General features: G+C 41.2%; 2 protein-coding genes across 2 annotated transcripts in view; both read left to right on the forward strand.

Annotated features, from left to right (window-relative positions):
* Window positions 1-6,925, forward strand: part of LOC138628338 (sodium channel protein type 2 subunit alpha-like) — a 42,111-nt gene extending 35,186 nt beyond the window's left edge. Inside the window, exons 21-28 of the mRNA XM_069711329.1 lie at window positions 159-185; window positions 1,516-1,638; window positions 2,628-2,900; window positions 3,816-3,869; window positions 3,953-4,094; window positions 4,418-4,518; window positions 4,636-4,906; window positions 5,700-6,925. Of these exons, the coding sequence (XP_069567430.1) occupies window positions 159-185; window positions 1,516-1,638; window positions 2,628-2,900; window positions 3,816-3,869; window positions 3,953-4,094; window positions 4,418-4,518; window positions 4,636-4,906; window positions 5,700-6,925 (2,217 nt within the window). The remainder of the gene's footprint in view (window positions 1-158; window positions 186-1,515; window positions 1,639-2,627; window positions 2,901-3,815; window positions 3,870-3,952; window positions 4,095-4,417; window positions 4,519-4,635; window positions 4,907-5,699) is intronic.
* Window positions 6,926-13,428: 6,503 nt separating this feature from the next.
* On the forward strand, window positions 13,429-26,215 carry LOC138628381 (zinc finger protein 721-like). The gene is made up of 14 exons (XM_069711392.1): window positions 13,429-13,436; window positions 13,915-14,117; window positions 14,584-14,676; window positions 14,766-14,858; window positions 14,978-15,088; window positions 15,187-15,319; window positions 16,075-17,445; window positions 18,374-18,486; window positions 19,566-19,775; window positions 19,872-19,964; window positions 20,341-20,436; window positions 20,557-20,667; window positions 20,757-20,886; window positions 20,983-26,215. The coding sequence occupies exons 1-14, from the start codon at window positions 13,433-13,435 to the stop codon at window positions 22,857-22,859; spliced, it is 4,638 nt and encodes a 1,545-aa protein (XP_069567493.1). The 5' UTR covers window positions 13,429-13,432; the 3' UTR covers window positions 22,860-26,215.
* The last annotated feature ends 82 nt before the right edge of the window (window positions 26,216-26,297 follow it).

Consider the following 26,297-nt stretch of genomic DNA (forward strand, 5'->3'; position numbering starts at 1 on the left):
AAGTTGTCCAGTGAGAGGAGTTATGTCACGCTTTGTAAGCATCGAACATGTTTGGGGGTAGATGGATGCGGCTCTGTAGTTTGTAGTCATCCAAAGTGCCCGCGGCGTGCAGCCCGAGGCCTGACTTGATTCCTCTGATTTCACCTACTGTTACACAGATTGCCACAGACCGCTCTATTGTTAGGGTAAGTTGTAGTTAACGGGTCCCAGGTGAGTATGACCTCTGGGATTGGAAACTCGCATCTGCATCACAAATGCTTCTGTGTTTCTTCCCTCGTAAGTGCTTTCTGTTGTGATATCAAAAGTCACCGTCCTGTTTCCGAACAAATGCATTTTATATATAATAGACAAAAAAGAAATCCTACAAATTTACTCAATAGTTATTTTTTGTAATGAGTTACAACAGGACCTTGGCTTTGATATCAAGAATAAATACAGTGCCATATGATCTGAGGCTTATCTACAGAAGATCTGTTTTGCTGTGTAAAGTATATTAAACCTTTAACAATGCAGACATTTTTCTAGTCTTATTTTCAGTTTAGAAACGCACTGGTTGAATTCATGTCTAATCTGTTGTGTGTAATTCATGTACTGAGAGTTCCTTTTTATGTCTGTTTGAAGAAAATACAAATTCTGTTGATCGTTGCAATTATCTATCTGTTTTTTCTGTCTGTAAAAAATACCACGTTACTTTCTTTTACTTTGTTTTTGTATTTTTCTGTCTGTACTCTCTCGGAGCCAAAGACTTCTGTAGTCCTGAAAACAAATTTTGAGTATCTTCTTTAGATATATTGGACAAACTCATCTGTAAATAGACTTTTATAAAGAAAATACAGACCATTGGGACCTTATTAACACAAAATTGTTTTTAATGAACCTTTTGGATCGATTGGATATAAATTGGGAAACAAATTTGGCAAAATCAGATATAAATTCTTTATAAAACTCACTCTATTTGATATATATACATATTTATATGCATATATAGGTGAGTATGCATTCATGGATGCAATTTGTCCATTTGTGCATACTTGTCTGTTTTTTTCACCTTCAATCATGACACAAGTTTCTTCTTCCTTTCATTTATGTCATGCCATTTTCATTCATAGCTGTTACCCAAGGGTCATTCAACAGCGGAATACCATTTTGTTTTGTCTGTTTTGGATGTAGAATAGAGTGGAAGTCTAAATTTGCTAAAAGATGAAACAACAACCAAACCAAATCAAAAATCTCAAACGTTATAAATTTGTGTTCCTAACTGTGGAATGTCCCAAAATACACAAAAACTCTAAATATGGCTCTTTAAATGTTTTTGAGCTGCCTTTTATGTTTTAAATCATGTTTCTTTTTTTAAGTTGTAAATTTAGTTGCTTGACTTACGTGTTAATGAGACTATGTATGGGTTATCACTTTATCCAGTACTTTTTACAATGTTTTTGTACTTCCTCCCAAAGGTTGCATTTGAAATGATTTTATGATTCTCACAGTGAATATGTCTTTCTGCACTCCCTATAGGTGTCCTTGATAAGCCTGGTAGCAAATTCACTTGGATATTCGGACTTTGCTGCCATCAAGTCCCTGAGGACCCTCCGGGCTTTGAGACCTCTTAGAGCTCTGTCCAGATTTGAGGGCATGAGGGTGAGAAATACTTCTTCTTTTCTCCTTTGATGTCAGTCATTGAACTTAAAACATTGATCCTGTCGACTACTATGATGCTGATTAATTACAGGAATAATACCTCCAGTACAGAGGGGATGCTGTAATTCTAGTTTATTCAACAGCTATCTGAAAACTGGGTAAATCTCATGAAATTTGTTAGTGAAATTAAGCTCAGACCAAGCTTCATTAAACAACAGGATTTCCATTGTTTAATAATCATCATTTTTAGCCACACTCACAAAGTGGCTTCAGGAATGGGCAGAGTGGTTGGTTGGACCACCACTTTGGTCTGGACAGCAAAGTCCATGAGGATGTAGCTTCATGACTTTGGTGGTCTGTTGCCTTTACACCTAGCAAGTTCAAGTTTTTACTTATCTAGTAAATATCTCTATATCTACAAGATGGCTTGGCACTAAACTTGGTACAGACATGCACAGTTCCAATGTATCCCACTGACTTTGGTAAACTCCTGACTTTTCCTCAACTGCGCCACAATGAGGTTGACACTTGTGATTCTGAGTGAAATGTATCAACACCTTCCAGATGGGCTGCCATTGAATTTGGTTTGGACATTTATGCCACTTGCAGGATGATTTAGTTTTTATGAATTTGGTGGTCCTCTGAATATCAGGTCAAAATTCTTTGGTTTATGAGAAAATGCTTGTCATTGTGAGCATGTTAGTATGCTAATGTTAGTATTTAGCTCAATTATAAAGTGGTACATGGTAAAGGAATGTTTCCACTTGAGTTGGCTCCTCTTAAAATTTTGATGATTTCCTTATTAGGTTTTAGAAAAGTTCAGTTGTGTTTCAAAGGCACTCAGTCAACACAAACCTGCAGTCTACTTAGAAAATGAGCCTTATTATCAGACTGATGTGCAATGAGTCACCAAAGAAATCCAAGATGTTGTAAACTAGACAAATAGAGAAACTCATTAACCCAACCTTTTTCTTGTTGTTGCTCATCAGGTGGTCGTGAACGCTCTTATAGGAGCCATCCCCTCCATCATGAACGTGCTGCTCGTGTGTCTAATTTTCTGGCTCATCTTCAGCATCATGGGAGTCAACCTGTTTGCCGGCAAGTTTGGGAAGTGTGTGAACAGAACCGGCTTCATTCACAGTGTCTCTGTGGTCAACAACAAGTCTGAGTGCCTCTCCATGAATGACACCCAGTTCTACTGGACAAAAGTCAAGGTCAACTTCGACAATGTAGGACTTGGCTACCTTTCTCTTCTGCAAGTGGTGAGTTTTTTTCTGTTGCCTTGGTTTTTCATGCTTCAAACATGAATGTCCTTCAGCCAGTTTACGGTTGTCTGGAAACACCTACGAGTATGTTATCACAAGAGCTTGTTCACCACGCTTGATCTCTTATGGGATGCCCTTTAAATTATTATTTGTTTTGCTTTTCAGACCTGTGTCGATTCTCATTTGCATTGAGAAATGTAAAAATGTCTCTAAAAATCCAAAATGTTGTGTATATATCTCTTGAGGAGAACCTCCTGATGTCTACTAGCCTATTTAGACCATCTTAACGCTCCCATATTGTACAGATTCCATTTCTTATTTGATTATAAAGGAGGTCGAGGTGCTTATTAAGTACTGTGAAATTGTCAAAGTCGATGGGGAAAAGTACACAGCCCGTATTAAGCGACTGTGTTGTTTAGACTCCCATTGGTTTGTGATGTCACAAACTCATGTCCCATGTCCACCCCAAGCACGGCCCACTGTCCAACCTGTTAAGTGTTCATTTCATCACAGTGCAAACAGGCAAGCTATGCATGTGTCACTCTGAAAAGAGTTAGCAAATCAGAAGAGCGGTTCATTGATTTCCCGTACCTTAAAGACACAGACACAAAACAGCCTGTTTCTTATTAAAGCTACAGAGAGAAGCTTAGGAGAGAAACTTTATTCAGATGGTTTTTGGTTCTTAAAACCACAAAAATATCTACTTTTGCAAAATATGGGACCTTTGAGTGAATTAATATGGCCTCATTGTCATGTGGTTGGTTTTGTATCATGTAAGCAGAAATAATTGTTGTAATATTTGCAACAAATCAGAAAGTAATTCCAAAATAATTTTTCAGCAGATGAAAGCAATTGTTAACAAGACAGTACAGTGCCCAGATAGTAATGTTGTGTTATATGTTTATGTTATAGGCTACATTTAAAGGATGGATGGAAATAATGCACGCAGCTGTTGATTCAAGAGGAGTAAGTATTTCCATCTACTTCCAGGGTCTGCATTATGAACTTCTTACAGTAACCAGCTGACGCATAAAATGGTTTGTTTTCAGGTGGAGGAACAACCTATCAGAGAAATCAACCTCTACATGTACCTCTACTTTGTTGTCTTCATCATATTCGGCTCCTTCTTCACCCTCAATCTCTTCATCGGTGTCATCATTGACAATTTCAATCAGCAGAAAAGAAAGATGAGTATTTAAAGCACTGATATTTAGCCTGGATCACTTGATATTTGCATGTAGTTCCTTGCATTTATTTAAACCTGTCGATTTAAATTTAGCAGCAGCTCTCCTTTCATTAAAAAAAAATATATATCACTGTCCTCTTTAACTATTTAGCTAATTTGGTTCTCAAAGCAAAGCCTATTATAAATAATTTCATGCTAATATCAAAGTGGCCCATTTCTAAAGGAAACAACTTAGTTTTACTTCCTCCTGATATATATTTATTGGGCAATATCTTTTATCATTGTTTTAGTCAATAATAACATGAGATATTTTTTCTTTTATACTTAGGTGGACAGGATATCTTCATGACTGAAGAACAGAAGAAGTATTATAATGCTATGAAGAAGTTAGGATCTAAAAAACCTCAAAAACCAATACCAAGGCCTGGGGTAAAGTATTACAAGTCACAAATGTAGAATTATTTTTAAGAATGAACCAGCAATTAAGTATTGTATAATACATTTTCGACCCACTGACTGAATCGCTGTTTGTATTTCCCGACCTAGAACATTTTCCAAGCCTTCTTCTTCGATCTGGTGTCCAAGCAAGCCTTCGACATCATGATCATGATGCTCATCATCGTCAACATGGTGACCATGATGGTGGAAACCGATGAGCAATCAGAGCGAAAGCAGTCCATCCTCAACAAGATCAACCTGGTCTTCATTGTGTTCTTCACCACCGAATGCCTGATCAAGATCATAGCCCTACGTTGTTATTTCTTCACAGTTGCATGGAACATTTTTGATTTTGTGGTGATAGTTCTCTCTATTGTGGGTAAGAAGTGACACACTGAAAGAGATACTTGATTTTTAATTTCTGTTCCTCCTGCCTATTATTCTAATTAATGTATTCTCGACAATAAAATTATGGCATAAAAGATAAATTGCTAAATCTCAATATATATGAAAAGTGTTCAGAACATTCTCAAGTTATCACCTTATTTCACATGAGTTGTTATGGCAAACATGTAAGCAAACAGTTGCTTCCTTAATTTTTTTTTAAGCTAAATTTCGATTGTTTGTCATGTAGTGGATTCACGTTAAAGTGTGTAATGCACCTGTCATTTTACTAGAAGATACCTTGTCAATGTCACATTTTAACTCACCTGGGCATCAAAAGTAGGGCGCTTTAGATTTAGGCACCAGTTAGTTTTAGAAAACGATCATGGTTTGGGTCAAAATATATATGTCATAGAAGTTACTTACCCTTCTTACCCTCAGGCGCCATATTTTTCATGCCTAGGTGAGACAAAACGGGACACTGACACGGTATCCTCTAGTGGATTGGCGTTATACCGGGTTGGTGGTGGACAGATATCGACCAGTGGGTTTACCAGAAATGTAACTGGCTGAAGCCAGAAAGAAGTCTAAAGACAGAAGTGAGCATAACCCAAAACAGTAACGATGTGAGCTGTAAAACCAAAGCAATGATCTAAAACAGGATTCAAAACTTCAGTTGAGCTGATCAAAACAGCAGTCAGGTGATTTTTTTTTGGGGGGGGTTCATCACTGCCACCAATAAATATGCAATAAGACAAACCTATTGCCTTGTTTTACTCTCATTTCAGGGATTGTTCTTGCTGACATCATTGAGAAGTACTTTGTATCTCCAACCCTCTTTCGAGTCATCAGACTGGCAAGGATCGGACGTGTACTTCGACTTATACGTGCAGCCAAAGGAATAAGGACTTTACTGTTTGCCTTAATGATGTCCATGCCAGCCCTCTTCAACATTGGCCTCCTGCTTTTCCTCGTCATGTTCATCTATGCTATCTTTGGTATGGCGAACTTTGCCTATGTGAAAAAACAAGATGGGGTTGACGACATGTTTAACTTTGAGACCTTTGGGAATAGTATGATCTGCCTTTTTCAGATCAGCACCTCGGCAGGCTGGGACAACCTCCTGAGCCCTATAATGTCCAGCTACCCAGAGGAGTGTGACTCTAGGTTTGTCAATACTGGCACTAACATGAGGGGAAACTGTGGCAGCCCCTCGATGGGTATAGCTTTCTTTGTCAGTTACATTATCATTTCTTTCCTCATTGTGGTAAATATGTATATAGCTATCATTCTGGAGAACTTCAGCGTCGCCACAGAGGAGAGCACAGAGCCACTGAGCGAGGATGACTTTGAAATGTTTTATGAGGTTTGGGAGAAGTTTGACTCTGAGGCCACACAGTTCATTGAGTTTTCCATGCTGTCAATCTTCGCTGACACTCTGTCCGAGCCGCTGCGTATCGCAAAGCCCAACAGGATCAAGCTGATTTCCATGGACCTTCCCATGGTCAGCGGAGACAGGATCCACTGCCTGGACATCTTGTTTGCCTTCACAAAGCGTGTCCTGGGAGAGTCGGGTGAAATGGATGCACTCAAACAGCAAATGGAGGAGAAGTTCATGATGACAAACCCCTCCAAAATATCCCATGAGCCCATCACCTCCACATTGCGCAGAAAACTAGAGGAGGTGTCCGCGATCATCATCCAGAGGTGTTATCGAAGGCATCTGGTGCGCCGGCACATGAAGCAGGCGTCCTACCTCTACAGGCAAATCAACCGCGAGACTGTCGTGGACGTGGAGAATGCGCCAGCTAGAGAGGGGCTGATTGCAACCATGATACAGCACTACGGGCCTGTAGGGGTGGAGGTTGAACAGGAAACTATAATGTCCTCACCACCATCTTATGACAGTGTGACCCGGGCAATCTCTCTGAACCTCCCTGAGGTGGTCCGATCAACATCCAGAGAAACTGAACTCGGGGAACCTGGTGAAAACTATGAAGAAACTTTTCTTTGAAACTCAATTGTGTGAAGAATGATTGAATATTTTGTGTCTGTTTTGTTTACAGTAGAGAACATAGATCAAAATAACTAATGGTTAAAGAGATTGAATTCTTTTTTTTATATTTTATCAGATGCCGAGGAAATATGAAACATTGAAATATATCACAGCCTCTGTTTAAAGGGAAAAACCCACATGTCAATTATGTTACACGCTACAACCCTCAATAGAGGAGGTGGAGGGGTCTAAAAGTTCAACCTGTCCTCACATTATCATCAATTTATATCTAATGCTTATAACATCAAGAGGAGACAGCAGGAAAAATGGTGCACTCTATTTTTAATGTCTATCTGTAAAAAACATAAACATCATCTTCAGTACAGGAGACTTTTTTGAACATCAAATTAAAAGTAAAAAATAATGTGGTGCAATATTTCTAAGCAAATTTCTTCATTATAAAACTAAAATGTAACTGGAGCTATGATTTATGTCCAAGTACAGCTACTTCGCCACTCCAAGAAATGCACATTTTTGTTCGTTTGAAAGTTAGCTAGCAAATTTGCTGAATACCTACATTCACTGAAATGATTTCCCTACAGTTGGCATTACTTTATATTATTGTATCTGTTTTGCAAAAACCACTGAGCACTTGTACAATGAAATTTGTATCTGGAGCAAAATATCTCATCTCAACGCTGAGGACAGGAGAGAAAAAAATCTGGTGCAACTAACTGACAGAAGACAGAAAATTCACAGTTGGTTACAAAGTAAAAAAAAACAACTTACAAAGAAATAAAGAAAATTACAAAAGAGGCCTTTAAAAGAAAATGTTCCCCGATCTAAATCAGCTAACATACAGCAACATTCCTTCATAACTGCTCAGAGCATTTCATAACAGCGGATTGGAAACAGTCGCATTACTAACCCTTGTGACAAAAAATATTTATCAAAAAATATATTTGTGAGTTTTCAAGGTTTTCTGTTTTGATACTAATTACTGTTGTTAGCAGGCTACTAGCTAATGTTGACTGTATGCAGTTATGAAGCGCTTATTTGGGTGTTACTAATAAGAGTTTGACATTTGCGAATATACTTTTCCCAAATAAATATTAAAATTTAAGGAAAACCATATAACTAGTTGTCAGCCCAAACCATTGATTGATTAAAGAATTTGTTTTTTGCTTTTTAAAATTATTATTTAATAATAATATTATTATTATTATTATAGTTCGCCTAATTTTATTGCATGGTGTGGTTCATAATTTATATCCTGTTTTTATGCACTTTAATTGAATGAAGGTACTTTAGCATGCAAGTGTATTTATTTTATAACACAATAAAATGAAGATAAGCACAATTATATATCAATTCAATATAAAATATATAAAGAAATATATTTTCTCACTGTACAATTTTCTCACTGCAAATGCAATACATGTTCAACTTGTGTGTCAATCACAAAGAAAGGCTGTAATAATCCCTAAATCATGTGCCTAATTTTGATTGTTGTCCGCACACTTATCTGAATCTCTTTAGACCATTTAATTTGATCTGATGGATGTGGATTGGAAGAGGATGAATGCACTGAAAGCTCATTTTATAATTAAGTGTGTAAAGAGCTTTGAGGCTGTATAATGTATGTAAAGCTAATTTTTACCTATTTTTTGTAACGTATTTATATTGAAAGGCGATTTCAGTGGCTCTCATGATGGCCATAACAAGATCAAATTATATAAATATCATGTGTTCATATTTATATAAAAGAATTTCTTTGAGAACCTGACTGTCTGTATTGCATTTAGGTTAAACATTTCATGGATTATTTATTAAATGGTAATAAAATTCTTTTCCATATTTGTGGATTTTCCAACAGTCAGTTTAGGTGGTGATTCGTGTTTAGGATTATTCTGGGGGAAAAGCAAAGCTTTACACTTATTAAAACATTGCAAATTACTTATATCAACATTTAGTATTTATAATTATTTCTGTACAATAAATTCTCCATACTGTACTGAAAAAACAAATCAAGAGAAAAATCAGAGCTGTTTTCACATGAGGAACCAGTTAACTGATTTGACCTCATTATAAATCAGGGTGCTGCTAAATCTCTCTCTCTCTCTCTCTCTCTCTCTCTCTCTCTCTCTCTCTCTTTCTCTTTCTCTGACTTCATGTGTGTCAACCAAAAAAAAGCAGGACAGCTGTGCACAAACCTTTGCATCTCCATGGCTGTCTGTGGCCTTGTGAGTGAATTGCCCTTTAAAGCTTAAATTTGTTTGTAATAACTCCAAAAATGCAGTACAATCACATAAAACCCCACGACTACGTACTGTAGCCTAAATGATTTCTGCTGATTATGAATTTATATTTACCAAAGAATACCACACAGTGATTCTGCTGCATGATTAACCACCAAAAGATCTTCTGTAGTCATGCAAAATTCAATAATATAGTGGAGTAGCCATAAAAAAAAAAAAAAATAAAACCAAAGAAACTGGAAATTCTGGCATTTGTGTGTATTTTCCGCCTCCAGGACTTGACTCTTCATTCCTCAAGATGTCAGCGGGTTGTACCATCAATGGATACATATATATTTATTTTGTTTGCTATCAGTGCGAATTCAAGTTTAGAGTTGAGCACTCCCACATTTTCAGTTTGGAAAAAAAAATCATCAAGGGTGCCAATTTGGACTTAGCCCCAAAGAGATTTTCTCTCTCTGGTTGTTGGGGTGGTCAAATCCAACTCTGACCAGCTGGGATAGAGGGATAATCTGTATGTAAAAAAAAAATCACTTGTTTTAATTACACACTCACAGAAACACAAATACACGTACTTGCTCTCTTTCTCTCTCTCTCTTTCTCTCTCTCTCTCTCTCTCTCTCTCTCTCTCTCTCTCTCTCTCTCTCTCTCTCTCTCTCTCTCTCTCTCTCTCTCTCTCTCACACACACAGACACACTCATACATACAGTACACATGGACATACATGCATTAACACATCTACCACACACACTATACTTTTCCCATTCATTCTCCTAATAGACAGATGTTAACTGTGTGTGCGTGAAATGCCAGAAAAATGTGACTTGACTGAATGTGACTTGGTAATTGATCTGATTTTTAAGCGTTTGGACATGTGGCAGAGATTAAAGCTTCATCAGAGAGAGAAAACATTTTTGAAAAGATTAAAAAGGCACTATGTCTAATTACAAAATGCACCAGCACACAGTAAAACACAGCAATGTCAATGTAATAGATTACAAATCGACTGCATGTTACGCGAACATGCTAAACTCTGAATACAAAAGACATTTGATGAATTGCATGTTGTGCCACATATTCAAATAACATAAATTTAAAATGAGGCTCATGATGTGTCTTATCATGAGGTCAATGGGAATGTAATTCATTTTTCAACACGCTGAACTTACACATGAAATATGAACGAACTACCAAAATCAGACTTATTACTGCAACGTTAATATTTTCTGACAGTGGTAACACTTCAAGAGTTTATCTGGATCAGTTATGTTTCCGATGAATTTCCAAAATAATTCTGGAGTTTGTTTTAGTGGTTTTTATGGAAGTCCCTCTGCAAAGAAAAAAACAACACGTGATTCAAAGAAAAAATACATGTTAAGTTTTAATTTTACACATTCATCAAGACAATATTTTGATTGTTTTTGACATTTTGAAATTTTTGACTGGTATTTCAAACCTTGAACTTCAAATCTTAGGAGTATTGTTTATTTTCTATCTAGCATAACTTTTCTTCCCCTAAAATGAGCTTCTATAGATTTGTTGTGGTTGTGTGCTGTCAGAAAGATACTACACACTGTAAGCGACTGCTTTGTATCGTTTTATTTAAACAATACACTAAACTATAGCCAGAATTTCAGAATTACTGGTAATGAGGCCAAGTGCAACACATGAAAATGATTTTGACAGGATACTAGCTACTACTCCATTTCCCAAAAAGTTAAAACCCCGTAATGTTGTAAACCCTTATTTAATTACAAATACACTAAAGAGAACATATCAAATGTTGAAACTGAGATAATTTTATTGTTTTATAAAAGGATTATGATCATTTGGAATTTGATATCAGTAACACATTTTAAGTTGAGACTGGGGGTGTTTAGCACTGTGCTAAATCACCACTTCTTTTTATAACACTATTAAAACATTTAGGGACTGAGGAGACCAATTGCTGGAGTTTTGAAAGTGAAATGTTGTCCCATTCTTCCCTAATGTAGGATTTCAGCAAGTTCAGGGTCTCCTTTGTCGTATTTTTTATTTCATGATGTGCCCAACTTTTTAAATGGGTGACAGGTCTGGACTGCAGGCAGGCCAGTTTAATACCTGGACTCTTTTACTACAGAGACATGCTGTTGTAGTATGTGTAGAATGCAGTTTGGTATTTTATCGCTGAAATAAGCAAGTCCTTCCCTGAAAGACACGTTGTCTGGATGCCAACATATGCTGCTCCAAAGCTGTGTTTTTCAGAAGTGTTTCTGAGCCCAGACAATGATTTCCACTACAGATTTGTGTCTGTGTTTAATGCAGTGCTGCCTGCACTGGCCTGAAGATCAAAGCAATCCAATAATGGTTTTCAGCCTTGTTCCCTTGCATACAGAGATTTCTCAAGATATCTCTGACTCTTTTAATGATTTTATAAACTATTGATGATGAAATCCACAAATTCTTTACAATTTTACATTGAGGAACAGTATTCTTAGATTGTTGCACTATTTGCCCACAGCGAATTTCACAGTGATGAACTTCTCACCATCTTCACTGCTGAGATTCTGCCTCTCTGAAATGTTCTTTTTATACCCAATCATGTTACTGATCTGTTGCCAGTTAACCTAATTAGTTGTGAAATGTTCCACCAGGTGTTTATTTTTTTTGTTACACAACTATTTCAGTCTTTTGTTAACCCTACCCCAATTTTTGTTTGAACTTGTTGCTGGCAACATTGATTTTTTTTTTTTTTATATAAAATCATAGCATTTCTTAGTTTCAACATTTTATATGTTGTCTTTGGTCTATTTTCAATTAAAAATTGGTTAATGACATTTGCAAAGCATTGCATTTTGTTTTTATTTACATTTACCACAGCGTCCCAACTTTTTTGTAAATGGGATTGTGTAACCCTGTTTACCAGTTTGAATTTACTTCCTATGTGCCTTGAAATGGAAGCTCAATTTAAAATTAAGATCCACTGATTAGGACACTATTTAAGAAATTAATAGATACTTTTACTATCATGTAAATTCAAAAGTTTGAATTCATGTATGATGTTGTAAGTTTGTAGGCCTGTGTGGCTGTGTTGATGATAAAGTTATAAAAAAAAAACTGAAATCGGCCTAACTAAAAGGGCTGAGCATCCAAAAAAACAAAAGAGGAAATATAGCCTTTTTTAGGTACATGGCCCTTCTGTCATTCAACATGCACTGAAAGGATTTACTTAGTCATGGTTGCTAACGCTGCCCAGATGGCCTGATGAGGCACTATCTAATTACTTCTCCCCTGGCTCCTCTGTTCCTGATAAATACTTACTGGGCCATTGCTGTTTTTAATCCTTCAGTGCCACCACCAGGGGATTCATGCATCTACATATCAGTTTGAAGAATGAAAAATTTGACTTTGTTGGTATTTTAGTTTTAGGTGGTTCTCTGGCTTGGAAGTTAATCTGGGGACAGAAGGAATGTGACGCAACATGGAAGATTTATGTTAAACAACAGAGCATGTAATAAAGATTTTAGAGGCCCATCTATTTGTTGATGTGCAATCTCTGTATGAAATCCCCTTCTCTTATCCTCGTTCTAAATTCAGTCTGACGAAGAGTCAGAGATATTTAGAATAGTTGGTCTGACCAAAGTCAGTCATATAGGCCTGCTGTCGATTTGAAATGGAACAATTTGTTAGAAATCCTTAAAAATAAAATATAGTGAGCTTATATTTAGTCAAGACCTTGTTAAGATTGAGCTGACTATGTGTTATTTTGTTCAGAAAATTTTATTTTGAATAGTCACTCTCAGTTACAATGGCTAAACCAAGTTAAGCATTATATATTTCATCATGTTTGTCAATGAATCTATACATCAAACAAAAACTACTAAAATCTGCAACGCTGCGTCAAAAGTAGTAAGCAGTAAGAGCTGCATCAATATAGGAATGTTTTCTCATATCTTATGTCTCTAATGATATTTTTCGTGTTTCTCTTTGTGTTACATTCATGTGATAATCAGTAATTCTGTAAATCTTTAACTTGATTTAATTTTGTCGAAAGAGCTGTGGTTGCTGCTTGTGAGCTGCTTTGTAGCCGACCGCAGGGGGGCGGTAAAGCTACAGGATGTCAACCGAATAAAACACGAAGAAGAAGAAGAAGCATGCGGAAGTGTTGCTCAGCTACAGTTGGCAGCGAGTTGTTCAGCTGAGAGCTCGTTCAGCAGCTCCAGGAGAAGGATCATATTTAATTAGGAAGCTGTCCTCGGTGTCCATTCAGCTATCACAGAAGAGTAAAATGGGTAACGTTTCATTTTTGTTCGGGTTTCATGTCGGTTTGTTTTGATGTCGCCTTCACTGATAAGCCTGATATCGTCAAGTATTAATATTAAACACAACACGTAAGAGCTGAACTTAAAATAAACTTACACCGGTGCCATACCCAAATATTAAATTAGGCAGGTGAACCAAAAGGACATGTTGTTATTTACAAATATATATATATTTGTGTGTGTATATATATATATATACACCTGCCTAACTTTGTAGTTATTAACATTTCTCATACACAATAATAATAATAATAATAATTGCATGCAGTCTTTTTCACGTGGCTTACTTTGCTATCCGACATCATATGTTTGACATCAACATGAACTGCATCCTGTTTTCATCACTACAACTTTCTAATGGCAATCTGCAGACTCAACATTTTAACACAGATGTTATGTTATTATATTATTATGTGTCTGGATCGGTTTGTTGTTCCTCCCCATGCAGACGGTCCCCCGCCCCTGGCATCGCTGAGGCTCCTGGTGCCCCCTCTGAGGGTGATGTCGGCCGCCATGTGGAAGGTGGTTCGTCGGAGAAATATAAAGCATTACGGGAAAGTGGAGGAGTTTGTGTCCTTGGTAACCGAGGCCGTCCCTGACATCTTGACTGACAGACAGATGAGACTGCTCACACTGGGCTTAAGAGCAAAGGTGAGTCACTCAGACTGAAACGCACTTTACAGCAACTCACCGCAAGTTCACTTTCAGCAGATATCGACTTTAATAAAGTAAATCTTGAATCATATCACAACCTTTTTTGTTTTCTTTGACTATTTGAGGTACCGCATACAACCACGCTGTTTTGGGGAGAAAAATACGGTTAAGTAAAATACATTTACGCAAAAAAGCTCTTGACGTTCTCGTGCTTCTTTCTGCCAATCGACCTTCGCTTTGTCTTGAAGATAATATCCACGGTTGATTTGAGTTTAATAGCAGACTTTTTCTTGACCTACTACAACTTAAAGACACTAACAGCTGAAACTTCTGCACATGTAGACTAGACGAGGAGGCGCTAGCAGTTGGATGTTGTTGTTTACATGTCCTCACTGTGATGTTGGTAGATACACAGTGAGATTATCTGGTTTAACAACCTGACTGCGCTTAATGTTTTCTCCAGATGACACTACAGATGTTAAGTTGTGAACAGTCAGAGGATCTCACAGTTGTTAAAACACACCTGGACAGTTTGCTGCAAACCAGCTCCAGACAGGTGTGTTAGACTTTACATTCACCGATATTGAATATTGGCCGGTTAAAAAGCGTTCTGCTTATTTAAGGTGTGTTTATTTAACTTGACAGGCTCATACAGGAAACGAAGCTCTTGAAGAAAACTTTGTCAGGCTTGTTCAAAAGCTCCTGGAGGACTCAAAGGGGAGGGAACACTTTCTCAAGGTGAGTCTCTGCTGTTGTCTCACAGTTATTTTAAATATAAAACGGTGTAAGTTTGTTTCCTTACTTATCAGATAATGCGTCATAATCAGAAATCTATTTGTTGGGTTGGATTTTCTCAGACTGTGTTTCCTGTGGAGTACGGGCCCGACTTCGATACGGCACTGGAAACACTGGTTTGCGAGTTCTTTACCAAACTGGAAGAGCTGCTGCTCATACCAGACTTTAAGCAGGTAGAGCAAACACAATAATGTTTCATAAAATGAATTGTTGAATTGAGAAGGTTGGTTTGTTCCCAGTGCATTAAATTGAACGTGTTTGCTTGATAAAGGCTGCGGTTTGGATCAGCGATACGCCGTCTGTGCTGGAGGACTGCATGCAGTGTGTGACCAAAGCTGATGACCTCAAAGTCTTACTGCAAAGCAACCCAGGCCATTGGAAGATGACCAAGATGGACTCCAGTGGTGAGTGTGTCTGCACAGACTACCAGCCCGGTTTATGTGTCCACATTAGTGCTTAAACAATCAGTGAGTTAATCACAGCGAGGAATTAATCAATCAAAATGCATTTGTGGGTGAGAACTGTCAAATTTTTTAATCATTGTAAATTTATATCTTTGGGTTTTGAATAACAAACAAATAATTGTTTATTTTATAATTGACATTAATGACTACTCTCAGATATTTAAAGCCAAATTGGTTTCTCAGTTAGCTGAACAAAAATCATTTTAATTGGTATGGTTGCAGCTCCGGTGCAGATATCAGTGTTTTCCTGAAGTTTGTGGAAGACTTGAGTCGATGTTTTTGGTGGTGGGGATATTTGGGTCTTCTCCCTAGAAAATATTACATTTTTCTATCAAAAATATGCAATGTCATTATAATTTTGATCATTATTGTTATCATTTCTGTTTGTATTTTTCCCAAAATTTTGAAAATCTTAAACCGATAATCTATTAACAACACCCAAAAAGCTTTAAGACAAAAGTTACTAACGTAGTACACTGGGGAACTTCTCCTACCTTTAGATCTGGGAGAAGTCATTGAGTTAGTTTTGATGCTCTCAACAATGATTTGACCTTTATTGGGCTTAGGTGGTTCCCAAAACGGGCCCGGTTGCTACACCAAAGCTTTATAATGGGGTTAAACCACATGCTATATTACAACTGATGTGAAAAGTAACACCCTTAAAATGACTTTTTTTTTTTTTTTTTTTCAAACAGTACCATCTCCCTCAGAGCAGCGACTCTTCGCATCATTATCGCTGCCTGCTTCACAGGGAGAGACCAACGGCAAACAGGCCGGATCCAACACACAAACATTCGACAGCCGAAGTGAATCTGAGGCGACCGCTCCTGAAGAAGCCGCCGATTCCGACACTCAGGATACGAGATGGTCGTCCGAGAAGGAGTCAAACTCTCCGAACGGCAGCAATGAAGAACGAACGGCAGCAGAGAAGTGCGCTGAGAGTATCCCTGATGTGCGTGTTGTAGAGGAGCTCCGTGGCCGAGTTGCAGCCACCTCCCGGGCTCCCTCTACGTCTGCCTTTGTGATCGGCCAGCCGAGGCAGAGAGTTGCGCACAAATGCTCTCAGTGTGGGAAGTGCTACATTTACAGGTACGAGCTCCTGGAGCACCAGCGGCTGCACACCGGAGAAAACCCTTACAAGTGCTCGCAGTGCGGAAAAGCCTTCAGGAGGACCTCTGATCTGTCGACTCACAGACGGACGCAGTGCACAAAAGCAGCTTATATTTGCATCAAATGCGAGAAAAGCTTTCAGTCTGTGCAGGAGAAACATAAACACCAGTGCGTCGACAGCGTCCAGAAGCTCGACTGCTCTCAGTGCGGAAAAAGCTTTAAAAAACTGCACCAGCTGGGGAAGCACGAGCTGACTCACAACCCGAACCGCCTCTTCACATGCCGACAGTGCGGGGAGGAGTACCCCAGCATGAGCGACCTGAGGTCCCACCAGAAGATCCATCCTCCCGAGCTGTCCAATCAGTGCAAGCAGTGCAGGAAATCTTTCAGCTCCATCGCGTGCCTCGCGGCTCACGAGCTGCGCCACCGACAACAGAGGTCTCAGATTTGCGCGCACTGCGGCAAAGCGTTCAAGAACAAACACGACCTGAACCTCCACGTGCGGAGTCACACGGGCGAGAGGCCGTTTCAGTGCACGTACTGCGGGAAACGTTTCTCCGTGTCGGGAAACCTCAACATACACGTGCGAACTCACACCGGAGAGAAACCCTACCTGTGCTCCGACTGCGGGAAGGCGTTCGTGTCCGCCGGCGAGTTGCAGATACACAGACGCACCCACACGGGGGAGAAGCCGTACACGTGCACCGTGTGCGGGAGGGCGTTCACGATGGCGAGCAAAGTGACCGTCCACATGCGCGTTCACACCGGGGAGCGCCCTTACGTGTGCTCCGAATGCGGGAAAGGTTTCTCACGTGGCAGCGAACTGAAGAAACACACCATGAGACATACGGGGGTTCGACCCTACGCTTGTCATCTGTGTGCCAAGACGTACACGCGCCTCAACCACCTGAAGAGACACATAACTTCTCACAGTGTCATCCAAACCCCGTCTGTCTGATTCCACTATTTAACATTCAACCTTCTACAAGTGAATACCGTCTTTGACTTTCAGCACTTAAGCAGTGTTGCAGGTTTCACACTCGCCCTCTCTTGTGAGGACTTATGTTGCAGAAGAACTTGTTTTCACTGACTATGTCCTTATTCTGTTTTAATTGTGAACTGTGAAGTTCACTTAATTCAGGTGCAGCTGTTGGGATTGACATACAAGTGTGTGTTTTTTATATGTCCTAAACTGTGTGTTAAAATGATCGACAGGACGACATGTTCCCTCTGTAGTCATGTGTGCCTGTTTCTACCGTCTTCTTACCAGTATTAGTGAGCAGTATTACAAACATTGAATAAATCACAGTGAAGTTATGGCGTCATTTGTTTGTCTCTGACGGCCGTGACATGTATACTTAAATCTAACATTGAACTTCCTGCAGTATCAGTGTTCGATGTTTGAAGTTGAAGAAATACACATAAATAATTGTTGATGCTCGGTTGAAGCAGAAATTATAATAAATTCAATGTCTTCTATTTCTACATGTAGTTTTTAACATTTTAATATGAATTCAAAACGTTTTAACTAAAAAAAATATATATATGTAAATTTTGTTGGGGATGATTTTAACACATTAAAAATGCATAAAGCGTTGATAACACAGTTTATCAAGTTGTAACGTTACTTTTAAGATGTATTATTTGCGTTATCCGGAGGGGCGGTGCTTGCGATTTTGACAGTCGAGTGCGGAGGCTTCGTTTTACGCGGGCGGGCTGCCCCGGTGACACAAAACGAGCGTCCCTGCTCCATCCTGACTGCGGCCACAACGAACGACGCGCTTTCAGGAAGAAGTTGGCGCCGGAAGCGTCCGACTCTGTTAGCCGGCACGCTAACCGAAACGATGAGAGATCGTCCATCGGGTTGAGTTTTCCTTCGTGCAGCGGTGTTGAAGAACTTCAGAATGAACGACATGGGTACGTATGACCTCGTAAAGAGAAGCCAGCGGGGGTCCGAGGCTCCGCGGGCCTCGACTAATCCCTGGAACAAGAACCCGGTGAGCGGGCGGCGCCGGCGGCCTTGTAGCCAGCTAGGTAGCGTTAGCTGACGCTTTATCTTGGACACAAACAGTGACAGTACTTTATTATTATTATTATTAATAATAAATCTCCACCGTAATGTAAACTTGATGCTTTTTTTTTTTATGCAGTCAAACAAAGACGGGCGTCAATTTGAAACGAAGATGCTAATGTTATGCTAACAGCTAGCTGCCAGCGGATGTAAACTTCACATCTCGGAGTGATTTAGAAACTCTCGACGTCTCGTTGTCGAAGTGAGAGAAGTTTATTATAAAACCACGTCATGTTTGTTTGAGCATTTGAGCATTAGTCCGACAATTGGGACGAGAAACATGAAATGAGTGGCTGAGAGCTGCACACGTTAAAAAACCCTGTGGTGCCGCGTCGCTGCAGCTGGTGAGTCATTAGGAGACAGAGGACGGAGACAGAGGACAGAGACAGAGGACGGAGACAGAGGAGGACAGAGGACAGAGACAGGGGACGGAGACAGGACGGAGGGGATGGAGACAGAGGACGGAGAGGACTGAGAGGACTGAGGGGATGGAGACAGAGGATGGAGAGGACGGAGACAGGGCGGAGGGAGAGGACGGAGGGGACTGAGACAGAGGACGGAGACAGGACGGAGAGGACTGAGACAGGACTGAGAGAGGACTGAGACAGAGGACGGAGACAGAGGACGGGGACGGAGAGGACTCCTGAGAGGACTGAGACAGAGGACGGAGAGGACTGAGGGGACGGAGAGGACTGAGACAGAGGATGGAGAGGACTCATGAGAGGACTGAGACAGGACGGAGAGGACTCATGAGAGGACTGAGAGGAGAGGCAGCTTCTTCCAGTCTCCCAACAGCACTTCGATTTATTCACCATCTTCCCAATGATATATTTGTTAAAGACAACACATGCACGATATTTACATAAACATGTTGATTAATCCAACCTGTCTTCAATATCTAAATATAGTCGATTTAACATTATGATATAAATTCTGGGCCACCGTCGTGTCCAAGGTTTTCATCCTTTTTTTTTTAAAGTTTGTTTTGAGCCTTTCTGATCTCTCTCTGAAGAATTCAGCGTCCCTCTGTCCTCGCTGGCTCTCCTGGTCCCGCCGCTTCGACTGATGTCAGCTGTGATGTGGGAGGTGGTGCGCCAGAGGAACATAAAGCACTACGGGAAACTGGAGGAGTTCGTGTCCATGGTAACGGAGGCAGTTCCTGAACTGATGAGCAAAAGAGAAGGCAGACTGCTCTCGTTGGGCCTCAGAGCACGGGTAAGAGATCCATCACGTGTAATCCAGATTCAAATCAGAGAGCTGAGACCAGCTGGTCTGGGAGACATTTAATTCACAATATTACATTTCCTCCAGACAACTCTTGAACTGCTGCGCTCTGAACACCCAGAAGATCTCAAGGCTGTTGAGACGCACCTGAACCGAATCCGATCTTCTTGCATCGAGGAGGCGAGTGATGCTGTTTACATATCTTGATTGTTTCACTAATATTTTAAAGCGAAAATGCCCACAAAATAACTGGTTTTAACTTCTGAATATTGTGATTTTCTGCTTTATGTTACCTGAAGGTATAGACGATTTTAAACTGCTGGTCAGGCAAAACAAATGATGTTAAGACATCTTGGGCTCTAGGGAGATGTTGTAGACACATTTATTTTTAGCATATTCAGACTTTATTAGATAAAATGCTGCATTGAATGAACAAGTAACAATCATCAGATTGATCAATGATGACAATTATAATTACTCACAGACCTAATTGGGTGTTTTAATATTTTATTGCCCTGATTTTATCTGACTGGTGTCTCATTTTTTTCTAATCCAGACAAATGATCCTGTGATTGAAGCACCGGAGGCCAACTTTATGAAGCTGGTGCAAGGCCTCATTGAAGACACTGATGGCAGAGAACACTTTCTCAAGGTGAAAATAGATCAACTTGATAAAAAAAAAAAGTTTAAATCAAGTTCTATCACTATTTTACGCATCAAATTGAAAGTATTATGTCCCGTGCTGATGGCGTTGTCCTCTTTCATCTGACAGAACGTGTTTCCTATCGAGTACGGCCCTGACTTCGACACGGCACTGGAAACTCTAGTTTGTGAATTCTTCACTAGACTAGAGGAGCTGCTGCCGATACCCGACTTCAAACAGGTACAGAGAGGATCAGTAAAATATAATCAAGAACATGAAAAGGTCTTCTTTCAAATTGAAATACAAATTGTTGTACACCTGTCTCTCAGACTGCTTCCTGGATCAGTGCTGCCCCCGCTGTCCTGGAGGAGTACATGCAGTGCGTGTCAAACGGAGACGACCTGAAGTTTCTCCTCCAGAGCAAACAGTGTCATGGGAAACTGGCCAAGAGTAGCATTGGTGTGTTTATAGTTTGCATGTATTCAAGGCACAACGTTTAAAGTCAAGACATGAAACAATGCATTCACCTTCATTTTTTTCTCGTTCTGGCTGCAGCTCCGTTTCAGTCAGATGATCTTCTGATTCCGTCTCTGTCTCTCCCTCCATCGCTGGAAGTGGCCATCGCCTCCCACCCGAGTGCTTGTGATGATGAAAACACCGACGTCCCTCAGATCGTCATGTTTGATGAAGAGCTGTCTACAAACCCTTCCACCTCAGCTGACTTTCCCGACTCGCCTAAAAGAACTGATATCTCTTCATCTCCTCGCAGGAGGCAGCAGTCATCGATCCACAAATGCCCCGAGTGTGACAAATGCTTCAAGCATCACTCTGTCCTCATCGAGCACCAGAGAGTCCACAGCGGGCTGCAGCCCTACAACTGCTCTGAGTGTGGGCGGGCCTTCAGAACAGCCACCCTGCTGGCGGGCCACAGGCTCCGCAAGTGTAAAAATGCTGCATATCTGTGTATTAAATGCGGGAACAGCTTTCCAACCTCACTGGACAAATTCAGACACCACTGCCCAAAGCGGGGGCGAAACTACGACTGTGGGCACTGCGGAAAGAGTTTTCCAAAGTCCAGCAGCCTGAAGGAGCACCTGCTAACTCACGTTCAGAGCCGCCTTTTCAAGTGCAGCCATTGCGGAGTAGGTTTTTCAGGAATTGGTGACCTGAAGTATCATCAGCAGGTGGATCATGATAAACCCTATCAGTGTAAGCAGTGTGGAAAGGGCTTCATCTCCTCCAAGAGTCTGGTCAAACATCAACAACGGCACGAAGAGATCGGCGAGATGGAGGCCGCCAAATTAATGAGCGGAGGTAAGCATAGGAAAAGCAGCTCAGGTCACCGGACTTCCTCATTGTCTCTCTCCTCCAGAAAATCCTCTGTCAAAGCCGTGTACCCCCGAGGAAGAGTCACCCACAACTGTCCGCTGTGTGGACGGAGCTTTAAGTATCGTTTTGAGTTTCTTGAGCACCAGAGGTTCCACACGGCGGTGAAGCCTTACAAATGCTCCCAGTGCGGTAAAGCCTTCCGCACGGAGGCTCACCTGTCCGGCCACAGGAAGAGGAAGTGTAAAAACGCTGCTCAAATTTGCACCAAGTGCGGCTGTCAGTTCAGGTCTCTGCACGAGCGCGTCAGGCACCAGTGCGTGCAGCTGCTCACGAAATACGAGTGCTCCCACTGCGGAAAGACATTCAAGATGGCGCATCTGCTGAGGAACCATCAGATGAGCGAACACCAGCTTCCCTACAGCCCCAACCATCGCTTCAGGTGCAGATACTGCGACGAGACCTTCCCTGGCATCAGCGAGCTGAAGTACCATCAGAGGGTGGACCACGACAAGCCCTACCAGTGTCAGGAGTGTGGCAAGTGTTTCCTGTCTGAAAAGTGTCTGTCCAACCACGAGCTGCGCCACAACGACGACAGACCCGAGAGCTGCCTGGTCTGCGGCCGCGGCTTCAGAAACCGCTACGACCTGAAGCAGCACATGCGCACTCACACCGGGGAGCGGCCCTACCAGTGCACCCACTGCTCGCAGTGCTTCTCCACCGCAGGAGGTCTGAGGAGTCACACCAGGGTGCACACGGGAGAGAAGCCGCACGTTTGCCCCGACTGCGGGAAGGCTTTCTCCCAGATGGGTGCGATGCGAACCCACAGGCTCACCCACACCGGAGAGAGGCCGTTCAAGTGCACGGTGTGCGGCAAAGGCTTCACAATGGCGCACAAAGTAACAGTTCACATGCGCGTGCATACGGGAGAGCGGCCGTACGTGTGCTCTCAGTGCGGGAAGGCCTTCTCGGACGGAAGCGTGCTGAAGCAGCACATGCTGAACCACTCAGGGGTGAGACCTTACCACTGCCAGATCTGTCCCAAGACCTACACCTGCCTGAACCACCTGAGGAGGCACCTGAAGAGCCACTCTAACATGAACTGAAGGAGACGTGAAGGCAAGCTGGACGACGAGCTCGGAACATTTTACTGAAACAATGCATTTGACAAAGAATTCAACGGACTAACTAAACGTAGAAATGCAGAATCTAGAGTGAAGCTGTACGGTTACTGTGGACTCTGAGGTTCCTCTTCACTGTCAAGGAAATGTAATCACATCATCTACTTTTCAAGGACAACCAGCACAAACAAACGGTTCTTCTCCCTCATTCCCCTCCAGCTGTTGTCTGGAGTACTCGTGTTTTTTTGTTGTTGTTGTTGTTGTTTTTTAGTTTGTTACGCATGAACTTTGATATTAATGATGGACTTTATTTTCTAGAGCCCCTTCAGAGTCCCAGAGACAATATATTTCTGAACTACTTTTGCATTCCCTCACAATAACTTTGGTAATATTTCCTGCATTTCCTCGGTTTCATAGAAAGGCTACTTGTGACCGCAATCCGAGTCATTATGCCCTCAGCTGTGGCTGCTCAGGCACACAGAGATAACCGGGGAGCGAGTTCACCCTGCTCTCTCACCAACCCCCCGCCAGGCTGATGGACAGACTGTAGCTGTGATTGTGACTGTTGCCATGCCTGTGCTTTGGTTGTTAAGATTCTGGCTGCGGTACATTAGTTTGCAATGAGTGTCACACTCGTTAAATGTAGTGTGTGTGTGTGTGTGTGTGTGTGTGTGTGTGTGTGTGTGTGTGTGTGTGTGTGTGTGTGTGTGTGCAGTGAATTGACATGGTTTTGCTGGCTGAGGGTTGTATTGAAGCCACTATAGATAACACATCTGTCATACTTGACAGTGGCTTAATGATGCTGTCTTGGCTCATGCTGATAAAAGCAGTAAAGAAGAGAAAAGCAGGACATATGAACAGCACAATAGAGTCAACAGTAGAAGTCCCAAGCAGTAGCCACATCCAGCCTCAGGCTCACCCTTCACAGCCACGAAGAGCAGCTGTTCGGCCTTTTGAAAGCAGTTAATGCATCATGTAAAGCTTGACATCATGTCTCCTCTCTGTCTATCAGCAGATCATTTCTCTAAATTGTTTTATATAACAGGTTTGGACCAACACAGCAGCTGCTCACATGGATCAGGAATGCAGAAAGTAGTTGAGAAAAGAGTTTCCCACTGTGGCCTGTAGGGGGCTCTGTCTTACTGTAATGTTGTAATACTTACTACTAGTACTATGTTGTACTATGTTGTAATATAGGTGAAGATATATTTTTGGAAAGGCCTTGAAAGTGGCAGAAGTGAACGCCGTGGGTTTCTGTAAATATGCTGGATGACAAATACCGTGAGATCAAGTTAAAACGCGGATGCCATTTATTTCAACTTCACTTTATTCCTGACGGCCTTTTATATCCCCACAGTGGTTTGCAAGATTTGTGAGTTTCAAATTAAAATACCTTGGTTATTTCTCTTTGTGCATTTTGACTGGATTTGTTCTCAGAGGAAGTGTGAACAGTTTTGGATGTTTCACTAGGTGGCAGTAGGTGACCGTTAACCATCACCCCCCCCCCCTCACCCTCCTCCCCCGTCCCTCCCACCCAACACACACACCCTCTCTGCTCTGTCAGTAAGTGCTGATTTAATCACTGCTGGGGTTTTCTTCCCATCAATTTGTGAAGGAAGCAATCCGAAGTTTACTTTGCTGCAGACTAGACCAATCAGACAATTCAGAGATGAGATTGATGAGCGACTACGGAAGTTAATCTGGCCCATTTCCTGAATTTACTTTCTTTGGTGGGGTTTGGCATCTTGATTAACCGGCAATCTCCTTATGTTTTGACTGGCGCCTCACGGTATCTGAAATCTTGTGAGCCTCGATAAACAGCAATCAGCACAATTTTTGTAATGTATTTTAGTTGTTCATGAACCAAACTGAGTTACCTAACAGAAAAGTTGAGAGTCAGACCACCGCTGTACTTGTTAACTCAGACCTCAGGGAAAATGAGATCTTGAGTCATAATGTAAGAGGCACAATGTGATTAATTGCTTCCATCTGTGCTGACTTTCATGTTTTCACTGGAAAAGAGATTTTCTTTTTTTTTTTAAACTCTGCCTTGTTCCATGCTTGTGTTTCATCTCATCCATAGTTCCATGTGCATAGCAGCTTTTGAGTCAAACCCACCTCTCTGCCATTCACATGGAAACACAACCATCAAAGAGAAATGCGGTGGAGCGCTAAATGCTGCAAGATGTTTGTATGTGTAGACTGGAGGCATAAATGTTACTCATCTCCTCTGAGCATCATGGAACCCATCAGGCCGTGCCCACAACGTAATGCTGTGTAAGTCTGCTTCGTATGACTTCTCTCTGAGATGATTCGGTGATTTCAGTCCCACCTGCCTGCCTCGAGACTGTAAAAAGACAAACTAGGTGCCTTCTTTCAAAACAAAATCACCAAAGTAACTGAAACCCCAACTGCCTTTACGAAGGCACGCATGTACCCCTGATGAAGGCTGGTATTGAGACATCTCAAAATGCAGGCATCACAATTTATACAGAGCTGCCACAGCTGCCAAAAATCCAACAGATTTACTATGAGAGCTTGCTAATAAACACAGATCTTTACCAGATGTCCCCCTCCTCTTGTCCTCATCCCTCCTTTCCTCTCCTTCCTTCCCTCACACAGTGATCTCAGTGGAAAATCTGAGTCCAGGCCAGACCTTTTTCCCCCCACAGTCCTACAGTTTGCGCACACACACACACACACACACACACACACACACACACACTATGTATGTCCATGGCAACCATGCAACAACCACCCCCATCAACACCTTGCCAAATGAACACCACACCTCCCAATTCTCTGCCTGCTTCTCTATAATTTTCCAAAGTCACTTCCAAGATCAGGTCACACGGAGCACTAGATGGCGCTGTGTCTCTTCCCGCTTCCCAGGAAAAGGGGAGCCCCATCCCACCCCTCCATCACCACCACCACCACCACCGCTCGACGCCCTCCTGGTCGTCTTGCTGTTTTATGTTCAGGTCATGTCTGGACGCCAAAGTGAACCAGATGTACTAAAGCTCCACCCACCCCATCTTCCACAGAACGAAAATATGTTTGTTTGTTTGTTTGTTTGTTTGTTTTTTACACAAAGAGAATACTAAATCCTTCCAAGATGTGTGTCAGCTGCTTTTCATCAAGCCTGATGAATTTACTTCAGTATGCATCTGTTCAGGGCTGCATTTCTTGATTTTCTGCATGGCAAATGTGAGGAAGGAGTTAGTGCCTACATGAGTGAAAAGAAAGCATGAAACGTTGCCTCTATTATACATGTTGTGAAAGTATTCAAACCAGACCAGTTTCTATTTCCTTTCTTGCGAATAAAAAAAAAAATATATATATATATATATAAATCTGCGTAAGTATTGAAGCCGTCAAAGTACGCAGTTTATATTTGTTCCCATGCATGTCACCTTTTAAGGA

This window comes from Brachyistius frenatus, unplaced genomic scaffold (assembly GCF_029030835.1).
Source record: "Brachyistius frenatus isolate BFR_SWC_R1_liver_20210118 unplaced genomic scaffold, ASM2903083v1 Contig_99, whole genome shotgun sequence".
Taxonomy (NCBI): Eukaryota; Metazoa; Chordata; class Actinopteri; family Embiotocidae; genus Brachyistius; species Brachyistius frenatus.

What these genes read in the sequence shown, in the direction of transcription:
- LOC138628381 (XM_069711392.1), top strand. An exon ending in CATCCAAACCCCGTCTGTCT is followed by an intron (nt 17,446 to 18,373) that starts GATTCCACTATT and finishes TCCTTCGTGCAG; the next exon opens with CGGTGTTGAAGAACTTCAGA. An exon ending in ATCCCTGGAACAAGAACCCG is followed by an intron (nt 18,487 to 19,565) that starts GTGAGCGGGCGG and finishes TTCTGATCTCTC; the next exon opens with TCTGAAGAATTCAGCGTCCC.